This window comes from Antennarius striatus, chromosome 4 (assembly GCF_040054535.1).
Source record: "Antennarius striatus isolate MH-2024 chromosome 4, ASM4005453v1, whole genome shotgun sequence".
Taxonomy (NCBI): domain Eukaryota; kingdom Metazoa; phylum Chordata; class Actinopteri; order Lophiiformes; family Antennariidae; genus Antennarius; species Antennarius striatus.
This window is the reverse complement of record NC_090779.1, coordinates 4,261,109-4,276,036: the sequence shown is the minus strand read 5'-3', so window position 1 is coordinate 4,276,036 and position 14,928 is coordinate 4,261,109. Positions and strand designations below refer to the sequence as shown.

General features: G+C 44.1%; 1 protein-coding gene across 1 annotated transcript in view; it reads left to right on the top strand.

Annotated features, from left to right (window-relative positions):
• The window catches only part of nlrc5 (NLR family, CARD domain containing 5), a 59,780-nt gene extending 48,539 nt beyond the window's left edge, over positions 1–11,241 (top strand). The window contains 11 exon segments of the mRNA XM_068312057.1: positions 119–193; positions 599–682; positions 772–807; positions 3,198–3,296; positions 3,376–3,459; positions 5,320–5,403; positions 5,481–5,558; positions 6,031–6,087; positions 6,089–6,112; positions 10,850–10,906; positions 11,079–11,241. Of these exon segments, the coding sequence (XP_068168158.1) occupies positions 119–193; positions 599–682; positions 772–807; positions 3,198–3,296; positions 3,376–3,459; positions 5,320–5,403; positions 5,481–5,558; positions 6,031–6,087; positions 6,089–6,112; positions 10,850–10,906; positions 11,079–11,187 (787 nt within the window). The 3' untranslated portion in view covers positions 11,188–11,241.
• Positions 11,242–14,928: the final 3,687 nt, after the last annotated feature.

Sequence of the window (14,928 nt, the reverse complement as noted above, 5' to 3'; positions counted from 1 at the left end):
GAATTTGGGAGAATTCTTATTGTAAGTATATTTTAGATTGTTTTAACGATTAGAGGACATTAAATAAGATTTTTCTGTTACATTCATGAATTGAAGCTGTAATCTTCTTGTCTGCTAGCCTGACTGGTCATGTGATTGGTAACTCTGTAGCCCTGATGATGACCAAGATGTTGCCCCGTTTGCGATTTCTCAAGTAAGCATTTGATACTGAGCACCATAGTATGAATAGTTCTGAATAGACTATTAGCATTATCTGGAACCTGTCACAAATCATTAAAGGGCCAGTTAGGGCCCGTCCTCGTCTACTCCACCACACAATGTCTCATGGTTTTTCAGTCCATTACACATGTCTGAGGCTTTACTGTAAATCTGGTCACAGTCAGCTGCAGGAGACGGACGCCATACAAGCCGTTCGGCGTCATTTTGTTTTTATTTTTTTACACTGTTCCCAATTTTCAGTGTAGGAAAATTCTGCAATATGTTTTTCTGTGATGCTCCACAAATAAACCTATAAACAAATAAAAGTGAACCTCCCCATTATCACGAGGGGGCTGATATTAATTGCTGCATTTCTGATAACTCGTCCCATTCACTCCAGTCTGTCTAGATGTACGTGGTCGGTAGCTGCAGGACTGAGGCTCATCCAAGGACTTGGGCAGTGTGTCAATTTAGAAGGCCTTTGGTAAGACCCACAATAACCTGTATGGAAAATATATGTGAGTATAAATCGACTGGCTCCTGTAATGTCTGACTTTCTGTGTCTACCTCTAGTCTGGACTGTGTGCAGCTGGATGAGGACTGCACTATGTGTTTGGTATGAATCTCAGCTCTGTATGCAGTATCAAGTAAGACACACAGCTCTAAGAGTCCAGTCAGATGTCCTTAACTTCAGGTTTAAAGGTCCTGTTGCTGTTTAACTTATTGGCTGCCATCTCTTTGCAGCAATTAATCTCCTTCTGCGGACTTTTTCTGAAGGTCCGAACATTTATCAGTGTTTTCTTTCTGTTCTTGACTGATTCCAAGATGCTTAGCTCAGACACCGTAATCACTCACAGGTGAGCTCTGACATATACGAACTCTGTTGCTTCATAAGCTGATGGAACTTATTCTTCCTCTCATTCTCCAAGCCTCTGTTCCGTAACTGGAACAATCGTCATGCCGCCAAATTCTATCACACTTCCGTATTTGTCTCATGTTGCTCTGCTGGGCTGGGGTGTGGCAGTAGGTGGGGCCAAATTGGTGGGCGGAGCTTCGTCTCTGCACCTGTACCTGATCAGGCTGATTAGCCTGAGGCTTCTTAAGCCGACTTCTCCTTTGGTTCTGTGTCAGAACTAGTGATGTCTGAATGGGGCGTCCCATGGGGCTTCAAACTGTTTGCGACAATTGTGCCGCAAACTGTTTCATTACTCGGCGCCCCATTCATTGGGAACGTGGACGCCCTCTTTGGCAGGGTGACTGTACTGCAACCACACAACGATCGATTACCCCAGAAAACAGTGCTTTGACATACGTGTATTGCATATATTTTTGAAATAAAAACAAATATAATCTAATTCAGTGTTAATCCTTGCTTGCTATATTGCAGCCATATATTATAGGAAATTGTTTTATGATTGTTGGTCCTTGCAGGGTTCAATAAAGCAATAAGAGATATACATGTTAGATTATATGTTCATGCATGTATATTTAAATATATTCATATGTGTTCGTGTACGTGAGTTACATAGGATGCCTAGTGTCACTGGAAATAAACAAGGTCTATGTTGTGAGATAAAAGTTGTGATTCCGAGACGTCATCACAGCAGTACCACTGGCTTCATTCTCACGTCTGGATCGTAACGCCTCATCATTGATGACGTGTTGTTACTGTACGCATCTGTCTGGGAGGTTAGAGAGTTATTATGACCGAGACTCCCAGGTAACCCTGGGAGAGGAAGAACTCAAAGGTACAGTAGTCCCAGTGGCGAAACATGTGCCAATATTAACTGGATTCCGGATAAAAACACAACATTCCTTACAGCGTGAGACCCGTTTACAAATCACATCAAAGGAAACGATCAAGTTGGAGTAGTCATCATGGTGAATATTTGAACGCTACCAAGACGTGGGCACCGGTCATCACCTTTCGCCCATTTACAATCATGTCCTTTTGAAACTCCCAAAAAGATTGTCTCAGCAGATTAACCCAGGTGATGTGTCTCATGCTAATGACCCTCATTAGTATGCAAAGGTGAATCTTGCATTTCAACGACCCCCCTTTGACACCCCCATCAACAATTGTTGAGGAGCAAGACGGGTTTCAATGACAGTTGTTGGAATGTGAATAGCACTGACCACACCCCACAGGTTTAATAAGCTGGGACAAGACCAGCCATCTTCAAAACTGACATGTTTTCCAGAAACTTTCTTTAAGTTCAGTGGATTGATTTAAACAGCTTTGGATAACCATGAGCTGGATAACTGAGAACCTACACAGACAAGATTACATAGTGTTTCTTAATTTTTCATTACACCAAATTTAGAACATTTTCATGCAAAAATTTGTGGAAACTTTCTGAATTGAGACAGAGAATTGTGTTTAAAGTCTATATTTAATCCAGCTGTGAAGAGGATATCTGGAGAGCTGTTGAACCTTGGCAGAGCATTAAACTGTGTCTAGACTGTAGTAACAGAAATGCATTCATAACACATCTGACCTTTCCATGTTATTTTAAGACAAATAAAGTAGATTATTACATAATTATTTAATGTGAGCTGAGAAGGTATAACAGACAGATGTCTTTTCCTTCTACAGTTGCAGCCTTTAGTCAGACTCATATCCAGCACCTCTTTAATAATCTGGTCTATTTATGATATCATTCATTTCCTGACGCTATCGCTGCCAGACAGTGCTTGCCTGGCGACTCACATTACAGCCAAAGTTTCTGCAGCACATCATACCAGCAAATCATCACCTCCATGGATCTCATCATAGGTACCCCCACCCCCTTCCAGTAATCTCATAGTGCTAAGATGTAACTGCTGGTCAGAGGTGCCAAGTCATCATGTAGACATCTAAATGTCAGAACTGCTCATAGAGTCTGTAAATACATGCTTACATGAGGGTATATTAGTGTAACACCGTAAGGTTCTTCTGGATTGTAACTGAGATAACAGTTTGTTTGGGGGGGTGTTTCTTCTGCTTCCTTACATTCCAGGCTAAATGATGTGATCACAGCGACGGGTCAGTCAGGCACAGGCATTATGCTTGAGCTGCTAGCAGCTATGGACGGGTTCACGAGAGTAGAAGAGATCGAGTGAGTGTTTGACTTGCAAATAGTTAGCTTGACCTGATTTCAATGTGGAACTGAGGGAAAGCTGATGGTGTTTTCCCAGGTTGGGGGGATGGAGCGTTGCTGACAGAGGAATAGAGCTACTGACTAGACTGCTGCCAGTGTGGACTGAGCTGAGGAAGCTCAGGTAGACCTTCAGAAGACAGGATAGACCTTATGAATGTAAGCAGTTACAGTCCCTGTGCTCCACAGAGGAGGATAGACGTCCCAATTTAGCAGGATTAAACTGAATGTAATGAACTGATTATTATGGAACTTTGTAGAGGAGGAGTGGGACATGGGTTCTGAAGTTATTGATTAAATATAGAGGTGGCTCTGAATTACAGGGCAGCTACACAAACTATATTTCTCTTTCAATGGTTGCTATTTAATTGCTGATTGACTCCTCATCCCTGTCCTAACACATCATTAAAACAACCTCACCCTGAATTAAAAATGCTTAAGTCACACCTTGAAAACACTTTGTCGGGCTGAAGTGTGTGTGTGTGGGGGGGGGGTGTCAACTGAGACCTATCTGGTTGGTTTATGATTGTGTTATACCAGACATAGCTTGCAGGGACATGGAACAATGGTTTTGTGTGAGTTGTGATGGAGAGAGCATTCAAACACACACAGGCACGCACATACACACACACCTGCAGCTCCAGACTGCAGGTGTGTGTGTAACCTGAACCACATTTCCAGTACTCAGTACTGGCTCTATTAGAATCGATGGGATTCAGCTTGATATCAGGTACTTATCCAGGGCTTGTTTGGCATTAAACAGTGGTATTGTCTCATTGACTACAGTTGTCATAGCAACACAGTGAAAAACTTCTGTGGCGTGGTCTTCAAAGCGCACACACCTGTCCACCTCTCAAGATCCTGTTGTCGGCTGTCAAAGAGACGAAACGTCTGCCCCTTCCATTAAAGGTCCCATATTATGCTTTTTTAAATTCATGTCATTCATTTTCCAGATGTTCACACTACACTGTATTTGAAATGTCTTGCCTGAAAGTGGTCCGTGGTGCTCAATATCTTTGATTGAATATGGTTAAAATCATGTCCGTTCTGAAATGCTCCGTGTCAATGGTCGTTGCTCCGACCTCCCTCTGTCACGACCCCCCTCCCCCCTCTGAGCTGCCTCTATCAAGACTTCCCTCCCCCTCGCGTTCACGTGCGTTTTGTTTACGTGTGCCACATGAACGCGCACGCTACCACTAATGAGAATCCATACAATTTCCTCCAGGATTAATAAAGTATCTATCTATCTATCTATCTATCTATCTATCTATCTATCTATCTATCTATCTATCTATCTATCTATCTATCTATCTATCTATCTATCTATCTATCTATCTATCTATCTATCTATCTATCTATCTATTGTCTGGAAATTTTTTAACGCTCAGTAACTTTGTTACAACGTATTTTGTTCTTATTTTTTTGTGTTTTTCCACTCTTGTTTTCCATGATATAACTTTCTACGTTAAGCTTGGAGTTGCTTTCTCAGTCTGCTGAGGGTAACTTAACACAATGTTAACACAATGAGACCAGCTGGTAATCGCTTAGATGTGTTTGGAGAAAAAAAAACAGTGTTAACACATGGGATAGAAATCAGTGGAGATTATTAAGAATAGGATGTAATAAAAGCTGTGTGTTCCGACAATCGTCAAGGACAATGAGAGATCGCTTGCTAACAACACCGGGGAGCGAAGCTAACGCAGTGTAATGAATGGTAAGAGAAAGTATATTGAACTGTTGGCTGTTCCCTATTTTATCTCCGTCCACTAACCTTTCTAGTGACGAGGAGGACGAATGTATCAATATAGCAATTTAGTCATACTCATAAGCAACTGTATATAAGGAAAAAAAAATCTCTCTCTCTCTTTCCGGATAGTGTAAGCTTTTATATGAAAACTTAAACAAGAAGTGGTGAGCTAGTTTTTACAAAGAGTTTTATAGACATTTGTGTGTCTATCCTGAGGTTTATTTGTGTCTTTTCTAGTATTTCAGAAAACGTTATCGGCTCTGAAGGTTCACTGAGTCTCTCGAGAGCAATATTGTGCATGAAGAACCTCACCAAGATCCAGTAAGACCCCCGCCTCCCGCTGCAGGAGTCACCAGACTCCCACAAGTAATGTGCTACTGTTTTCTGTGTGATCTCAGTCTGACCTCTGTTGGGACGTCACAGCTGTGCGCTGCAGCTGCCAGTCTGGCACACTGCCCCCTCCTACAGGATGTAGGGTAAGAACGTTAATGAACAAATGTCACCAGCATGGCCGTAGATGAAGGGACTGTCTCTGTACAGTTACATATTCCGTATGTATGAGATGTACCTGCCTGAAGAGATGCTTTTCATACAACAGACAACAGGTGTGTGGATGTAAACACATCGGTCATTTAATTTTGGAGTCACCATCATCACTGACTTAACTGAAAGGAGTAAAGACTAATTTAGAATGTCGTAGAGTCACACTGACTTCCCTGTCATCGTGTCAGAAATGATCACAACAAAATAGCACAAACTGACTGAATTAAACTATTCTAAAAACAGTAAACAAAGGGGCCCCTCGGTGTGAATATGCCAGCATTTTGTAGTTATCCAGGAAATTGTGGGTAAGATACTACATTTAACAACAAGGACACAATAATCCTGATTGTTGACAGAAATTATTTGTTCTGAAAGATTGAACTGTGTGTGTGTGTGTGATTCCAGATTGGGCTGGAATGAATGTGGTGATGACGTGGCAGTGGAGGTCGCTACAATGATGCCTCTGTCAAAAGCTGACCAAAATAGAGCGAGTAGAGTGTGCGCGCACACAGACACAGACACAGGCACACACACACACACACACACACACACACACACACACACACACACACACACACACACACACACACACATACAGTACTACTACTACTACCTCTACACTCGTTTCCCCATCTTTTTCTTGTACGTATCTCTGTGACCATCTCAGAGCGTCAGGCTTCTACCTCCTTGGATACTTAACTGTTTATCACGGCTGATAAAGCAAATGTTAGTGCTATTGGTATTAGCAAAAAGCATAAGGCAAGTGACCGCAGTGGTAAAGATCCCTCGGATGACAACTCTGCATCACCAACAATAACTCCTCCCTTCTCCTCCTCCTTTGCTTTAAAGCAGTGTTCCCAAACCTTTTTTGCTCTGTGGACTGATTTAATGTCAAACAATATTTTCACAGACCGTGGTTTAAGGTTTGATAAAAATATCAAAATTATACGACCAGTGTGAAAACTGGAATTTTCTTTTTCTTTGCAGTTGTCAGTTCTTCTTCTGTCTCCCCATTGGCTCTTTTCCCCTTGCACAAAGAAACTTTCCAAAGATGTTTGTTTTTGTTGGTTTTCCTAGCTTGGGAGTTTTAGTTTTGCGGTAATGTATTCTGTGTTAGAAGCTGGAGCGGCCCCTTTAAGAAGGTAGTCATGTGACCGAGGCAAGCATCTTGACAAGCGTCAAGAGTGACTCAGACAGATGTGGAGGAGAGAAACCATCATTTAAAACAAACTACATTCAGATCAAAAATAAAACAGGAATAATGGAAGTTGTGGATTCTTTCTGTGTGGCTCAGTATCAACCAACCCATCGACTGGGGTTTGGAGTCATTAAGGTAATTTATATTCCAGTACCACTGTGTTTTTTTTGTTTATGTCTTGTTTTTATGTCCTTTTATGTTTCTGCTCAGTAAAAGGTTATATAACTAGTATTTAGAGTACTGATGACATTTAAATGACCTTAAATGGTGATTATAGATTGAAATTGAATAAATAGGGACTTACAAACAATTCAGCTTACAAAACACCTCTCGGAACCAATTGTCTTCATAAGTTGAGGACTACCAGTATTCAGACAATACAGTAATCCTTTACTTCAAGATGCACGGCTTCACTACATTGGAGATTTTTAATAAGTAGTCACGTGATACCGTACGCGCGTTCTAATGCCTGACAGCATCCGTGTGTGGGCGCTGCGTTCTGAGACTCACAGAATTCAGAGCACTTCTGTGTATTAATGAAACACTTTCCTTTAATACAAAAGTGCTTTAAACAGTCCATAAGCGTGTGGGAAAGGGTAATACAGATATAAGGTGGTTTAATATCAGTATGGGGAGAGTTCATAAACGTTTAAATTACCATAAATAATAAAGAAAATAGTTTTTCGCTATGTTGCGGAATTTTGTTTTTCACGGGTGGTCCTGGAACACATTAACTGCAAGTAACGAGAGGTTACTGTGTATTCATGACGCCCTACTTTTGTGCAGGTGCTAAAGGTTTTAACATTCAGAGCCCATACTTCTGCCCCTGGTAGGGTCACCCATGGCAAACAGGTCCTAGGTGAGGGACCAGACAAAGGACTGCTCGAAGACCCCAAATGACGATTAAAAACATTGGAACACGTTTTCCCTTGCCCGGATGCAGGTCACCGGGGCCCCCCTCTGGAGCCAGGCCTGGAGGTGGGGCTCGAAGGCGAGTGCCTGGTGGCCGGGCCTGCACCCATGGGGCCCGGTCGGACGCAGCCCGAAAAGACAATGTGGGTCCCTCTTCCCATGGGTTCACCACCTGTGGGAGGGGCCATAGGGGTCAGGTGCATTGTGAGCTAGGCGGTGGCCGAAGGCAGGGACCTTGGCGATCCGATCCCCGGCTACAGAAGCTGGCTCTTGGGACGTGGAATGTCACCTCTCTGGCAGGGAAGGAGCCTGAGCTGGTGTGTGAGGTCGAGAAGTTCCGACTAGATATAGTCAGGCTCACCTCCACACACAGCTTGGGCTCTGGTACCAGTCCTCTCAAGAGGGGTTGGACTCTCTTCCACTCTGGAGTTGCTCATGGTGAGAGACGCCGAGCAGGTGTGGGTATACTTATAGCCCCCCGGCTTGGCGCCTGTACATTGGGGTTCACCCCGGTGGATGAGAGGGTAGATTCTCTCCGCCTTCGGGTGGGGGGGACGGGTCCTGACTGTTGTTTGTGCGTATGCACCAAACAGCAGTTCAGAGTACCCACCCTTTTGGAGTCCTTGGAGGGGGTGCTGGTGTGCGCTCCCACTGGGGACTCCATCATTCTGCTGGGGGACTTCAATGCTCACGTGGGCAATGACAGTGAGACCTGGAAGGGTGTGATTGGGAGGAACGGCCCCCCCGATCAGAACCCGAGTGGTGTTCAGTTATTGGACTTCTGTGCTTGTCACGGACTGTCCATAACGAACACCATGTTCAGACATAAGGGTGTCCATATCTGCACTTGGCACCAGGACACCCTAGGCCGCAGTTCAATGATCGACTTAGTGGTCGTGTCATCGGACTTGCGGCCGCATGTCTTGGACACTCGGGTGAAGAGAGGGGCGGAGCTGTCAACTGTCATCACCACCTGGTGGTGTGTTGGCTCCGATGGTGGGGGAAGATGCCGGTCCGACCTGGCAGACCCAAAGGTATTGCGAGGGTCTGCTGGGAACGCCTGGCGGAATCCCCTGTCAGAAGGTGTTTCAACTTCCACCTCCGGCAGAACTTCACTCACGTTCCGGGGGAGGCGGGGGACATTGAGTCTGAGTGGACCATGTTCCGCGCCTCCATTGTCGAGGCGGCTGACCGCAGCTGCGGCCGTAAGGTGGTCGGTGCCTGTCGTGGCGGCAACCCCAGAACCGTTGGTGGACATCAGCGGTAAGGGATGCCGTCAAGCTGAAGAAGGAGTCCTATCAGGCCTTTTTGGCCTGTGGGACTCCTGAAGCAGCTGATAGGTACCGGCTGGCCAAGCGGAATGCAGCTTTGGTGGTCGCTGAGGCAAAAACTCGGGCGTGGGAGGAGTTCGGTGAGGCCTTGGAGGACGATTTCCAGACGGCCTCGAAGAAATTCTGGTCCACCATCAGGCGTCTCAGGAGGGGGAAGCAGTGCAGCATCCACACTGTATATAGTGGGGATGGGGCACTGCTGACCTCAACTCAGGACGTTGTGACTCGGTGGGCAGAATACTTCGAAGACCTCCTCAATCCCGCAGACACGCCTTCCCATGAGGAAGCAGAGTCTGGGTTCTCTGAGGCGGGCTCTCCTATCTCTGGGGTTGAGGTCACCGAGGTAGTTAAAAAGCTCCTCGGTGGCAGGGCCCCGGGGGTGGATGAGATCCGCCCGGAGTTCCTAAAGGCTCTGGATGTTGTGGGGCTGTCCTGGCCGTGGAACAGTGGACCAGCTCTACACCCTCCGCAGGGTCCTTGAGGGGGCATGGGAGTTCGCCCAACCAGTCTACATGTGTTTTGTGGACTTGGAGAAGGCGTTTGACCGTGTTCCTCCGGGGGTTCTGTGGGGGGTGCTTCAGGAGTATGGGGTACCGAACCCCTTGATAAGGGATGTTCGGTCCCTGTACGACCAATGTCAGAGTTTGGTCCGCATTGCCGGCAGTAAGTCGGATTCGTTTCCAGTGAGGGTTGGACTCCGCCAAGGCTGCCCTTTGTCACCAATTCTGTTCATAACTTTTATGGACAGAATTTCTAGGCGCAGCCAAGGCGTTGAGGGTGTCCGGTTTGTGGCCTCATTATTGTGTCTCTGCTTTTTGCAGATGACGTGGTGCTGTTGGCTTCATCAAGCCATGATCTCCAACTCTCACTGGAGCGGTTCGCAGCTGAGTGTGAAGTGGTTGGGATGAGAATCAGCACCTCCAAATCTGAGACCAAGGTCCTCAGTCGGAAAAGGGTGGAGTGCCCTGTCCAGGTTGGGGATGAGATCCTGCCCCAAGTAGAGGAGTTCAAGTACCTCGGGGTCTCGTTCACGAGTGAGGGTACAATGGAACGGGAGATTGACAGGTAGATCGGTGCAGCGTCTGCAGTGATGCGGACTCTGTATCGGTCCGTCGTGGTGAAGAAGGAGCTGAACCGAAAGGCAAAGCTTTCAATTTACCGGTCGATCTACGTTCCTGCCCTCACCTATGGTCATGAGCTGTGGGTCGTGACCGAAAGAACGAGATCCCAGATACAAGCGGCCGAAATGACTTTCCTCCACAGGGTGTCCGGGCTCTCCCTTAGAGATAGGGTGAGAAGTTCGGTCATCCGGGAGGGACTCAGAGTCGAGCCGCTGCTCCTCCGCATCGAGAGGAGCCAAATGAGGTGGCTCGGGCATCTGGTCAGGATGAGGTGTTCCGGGCACGTCCTACCGGGAGGAGGCCCCGAGGACGACCCAGGACACGCTGGAGAGACTATGTCTCCCTGCTGGCCTGGGAACGCTTTGGGATTCTCCCGGAGGAGCTGGACGAAGTGGCTAGGGAGAGGGAAGTCTGGGCTTCCCTGCTTAAGCTGCTGTCCCCGCGACCCGATCCCGGATAAGCGGAAGAGAATGAATGGATGGATGAAAGTGTGAAGCTGTTTAGGCAGTGTCTGTGTATATGCTTCTCAAAATTAGGTGTTTGTTATAAATAAAATAAATCAGCCAATTGAGTGCAACTGAAACAATTTCAAATCAATTTCTAATCAGTTTTTTTTAATCACTTTTCAATCAAAGCATTAAAGGGTTCTCCTTCTCTTTTAGTCTGGAGGTGAACAGGGTGACTGTATTTGGAGCAGAGGGCCTGCTGAGAGCCCTACAGGCCTCTCAGAGCAGGAGAGGATCATCAGGTCAACCCCCCCCCCCCACCTCACTGCCCCTCTCTGCCTCTTTTTTTTTTTTTTTTTTTTAAACCTCTCTGCCTCATGCCTGCACTACCTCAATCATCTGCTGATGCTTTCAACACAGTGTGCTTTTATAGTCATACACCGAGAACATGCCTTTCTCACAACTTTTTCAGGCTATGGAGGAACCAGGTCTCATCCAGTGACGCCCACAGGCTCAGCCTGGAGGACAGGAGGATGAATTTCTCATCCTCATGATATCTAGTGATGGATGGTGCAGGGATAAGGCGGCTCATTCCTCTTTTTATTTTGTTGAAGTATTTTGATTTTTTGTTAAAAATAATCTGAATGTTTAAAATATATATTAATAGTAGGAAACATTTATTTCTGTTTGTTGTCGACCTGCACTCTCATGATGGTGAACTAGTGGTAAATTATGTTATTTAAGATGAATGTTACTTATGGGGGCTTCTGTAGACTTGGATTATGCCACACGAGTGTATAAAATCATTTTAGATTGTTTTCAGGTTTCTATTAGCTTTAGGATCAGTGCAAGAGAGAGCTACAATATTTTGTAATAAATTTGTTTACATGTTTTATGGGTCCAGAGGCTGATGGTTCCCAGTATGTCGTCTGTTTAGAGTCCACATTGGTGAATACAAAAAAACCATGAAGTCACAGCAAGGACCTCTCTTTGCTGCTGCCTCATTTTAGTGTGTAGTCTGTCTTCAGTTTTTGTATTTATTTTAATCGTTGTCAATGAAAGTGAATTTTTATTCTTTTAAAGTTATTTATTTATAGTTCTGGGTTTTTACTGTGCACAGTAAATTAACTGTATATGGCACTCATTTTGAAGTTTATTTCTATGTAGTGTGAACATTTCATGGCAGAGAATGGAAAATACTCAACAATTACAGATTGGAGCCCTTTAATTTTTTGTAACTTGTTCTTCAGAAAATGTTTAATGAACTCACTCTGTAACGAAATCAGTTTATTCTCTTTTTATTGTGTTCTCTGGGGTATTTTTTTAAACATTGATTGTGGATTATGGATTCAGGTTGGAGTTCTTGTGAAATGAATTTCCCCTGTTTTTGATATTAATTTCACTTAAATGCCAATTGAGTTTAAGAGACTAACTTGTGTGTTGACTTTTAAAACACTGTGTGTGTGTGTGTGTGTGTGTGTGTGTGTGTGTGTGTGTGTGTGTGTGTGTGTGTGTGTGTGTGTGTGTGTGTGTGTGTGTGCGCGCGCGCGCGCGTCCATGCATCTTCTTGTACTTGGATGATGTGCGTCTATACGAACAACATGACCTGTGTATCAACCTACTTGTTCTTTCTGTAAACATCACCTTCATATACTGTATTTTCCTCTGGCTCCCTCTAGTGGCAGAATCCGTAGGTGCAGACATTAAAGGGGTCCTATTATGAAAATCACAAGATGGGAAGATGGAAAGAGTAGATAGATAGATAGATAGATAGATAGATAGATAGATAGATAGATAGATAGATAGATAGATAGATAGATAGATAGATAGATAGATAGATAGATAGATAGATAGATAGATAGATAGATAGATAGATAGATACTTTAATAATCCCGGAGGAAAGTGCACACATCCACTGCTCAGCCAAACACCAGGAAAAAACAAGCAAAACGGGACATACCACAAGACATACATTACACTAACAGACATGTAGCATTTACAGGACATATACTAAACTATAACTAAAATATAAACAGTATAAAATTAAAATATAAGAGTTGATGAACATACAAAATGAGAGAGAACAAAGACTAGAAGAGGCAACTGTTGTGGACCAGGAAGTAGCAAAGATTAGTCAGAATGAAGTGAGGAGGGCATTGAAGAGGATGAAGAGTGGAAAGGCAGTCGGTCCTGATGAAATACCTGTCTGGGCTTGCGCAAGCCATTTGCCACTTCGCCATAGGCGAAGTAAATTCCAGATTGGCTGCAAGGTTTTTAGACTGTGTGGCCACAGTGGCGTTCTTATTTTTACAAAAAAAAGGCTAAAACTTAAAACTTTTTTGGACTCGCAAAAATCCCTGAGCGATAACAAACTTTTTCTCTCACTAGCGCCACTATTTCAATTTATAAAGGCATGAAAAATAGCAAGCGAAATGAATACACATTTACAGTGCCTTGCGAAAGTATTGCCCCCCCAAGAACTTTTTGACATTTTGCTACATTTCAGGCTTTAAATTTAAAGATCAAAAACTGAAAATGTTTTTCAAGAATCAACAACATGTTAGACAATCATGAAGTGGAACCAAATTTATTCAACATTTTATATTTTGTTTACAAATAAAAAACTGAAAAGTAGGACATGCAAAAGTATTGGCCCCCTTTGAGTTAATACTTTGTACAACCTCCTTTTGCTGCGATCACAGCCGCAAGTGCTTTTGGGTATATCTCTAAGTTTTGCACATTTTGAGAGAAAAATATCTGTCCATTCCTCCTTACCAAACAACTCAAGTTCCTTAAGGTTAAATTGAGATCGTTTCTGCACAGCAATATTCAGATCTTTCCACAGATGCTCTACGTATTGGATTGAGGTCTGGACTTTTGCTTGGCCATTCTAACACCTTTATATGGTTAGTTTTAAACCATTCCATTGTAGATTTGAATTTATGTTTAGGATTATTGTCCTTTTGGAAGGTGAACCTCCACCCCTTCCTCAGGTCTTTTGCAGACTTCAACAGATTTTCTGTCAGAATCGCCCTGTACAGGTATTTGGCTCCATCCATCTTCCCCTCAACTTTAACGATTTTCCCAGTCCCTGCTGAAGAAAAGCAACCCCAGATTATGGCGCTGCCACCACCGTGTTTGACAGAGGAGATGGTGTTTTCAGGGTGATGTGCAGTGTTACTCTTACGCCAAACGTAACATTTCGCATTCAGCCCAAAAAGTTCAATTTTGGTCTCATCTGACCAGAGCACCTTGTTCCACATGTCATCTGTGTCTCCCATGTGGCTTCTTGAAAACTACAAACGGGCCTTTTTATGGTTTTCTTTCAGAAATGGCTTTCTCCTGCCACTCTTCCATAAAAACCAGATTTATGCAGAGTATGACTAATAGTTGTCTTATGGACCGATTGTCCCACCTCAGCTGTGTATGTCTGCAGGTCATCCAGCGTGATCATGGGCCTCTTGGTTGCTTCTCTTTTTAGTTTCCTCCTTGTTTGGGCTGAAAGTTTAGAGGGACAGCCAGGTCTTGGTAGGTTTGCAGTGGTTTTATGCTCTCTACATTTTGATATGATTGCTCGCACAGTAATCCGGGAGACGTTTGAATATTGTGAAATCTTGTATCCCATTCCTGCTTTGAACACTTCCACAACTTTATCTCGGACCTGCCTGGTATGTTCTTTGGTTTTCATGATGCTGTTTGTTCTCCAGTGTTCCTTTCATAGACCTCTGAGACCATCAGAGCAGGGGCATTTAAACTGAGACCAAATGGCACATAGGTGCACTCTGTTTGTCATTGTTAGTCATTTAGGTCAACATTGGATCATTCAGAAGTCCTCAGGGAACTTCTGGATTCAGTTAGCTGAGCTGAGAGAACAGGGGGTCAATACTTTTGCACATCCTACTTTTCAGTTTTTTATCTGTAAACACAATATAAAATGTTGAATAAATTTGGTTCCACTTCACGATTGTGTCTCACATGTTGTTGATTCATGAAGTTTGAAGCCTGAAATGTAGCAAAATGTCAAAAAGTTCTTGGGGGGCCAATACTTTCGCAAGGCACTGTAAATGTGTATTCACCTCGCATGCTATTTTTCATGCCTTTTTAAATTGAAATGAAAAATCATATTATCGAATTAAAACCCCCCAAAAAACTTAACTATGGCATACCAATTGTGCTGGTGGTGGTGGTGGGGTTCCACGGCAGGATACCCCCCCCCCCCAACACACACACACACAAAATCATACTATCGAATATTGAGGGGAAAAATTATCGGGGGGCGGCACGGTGGCGCAGTG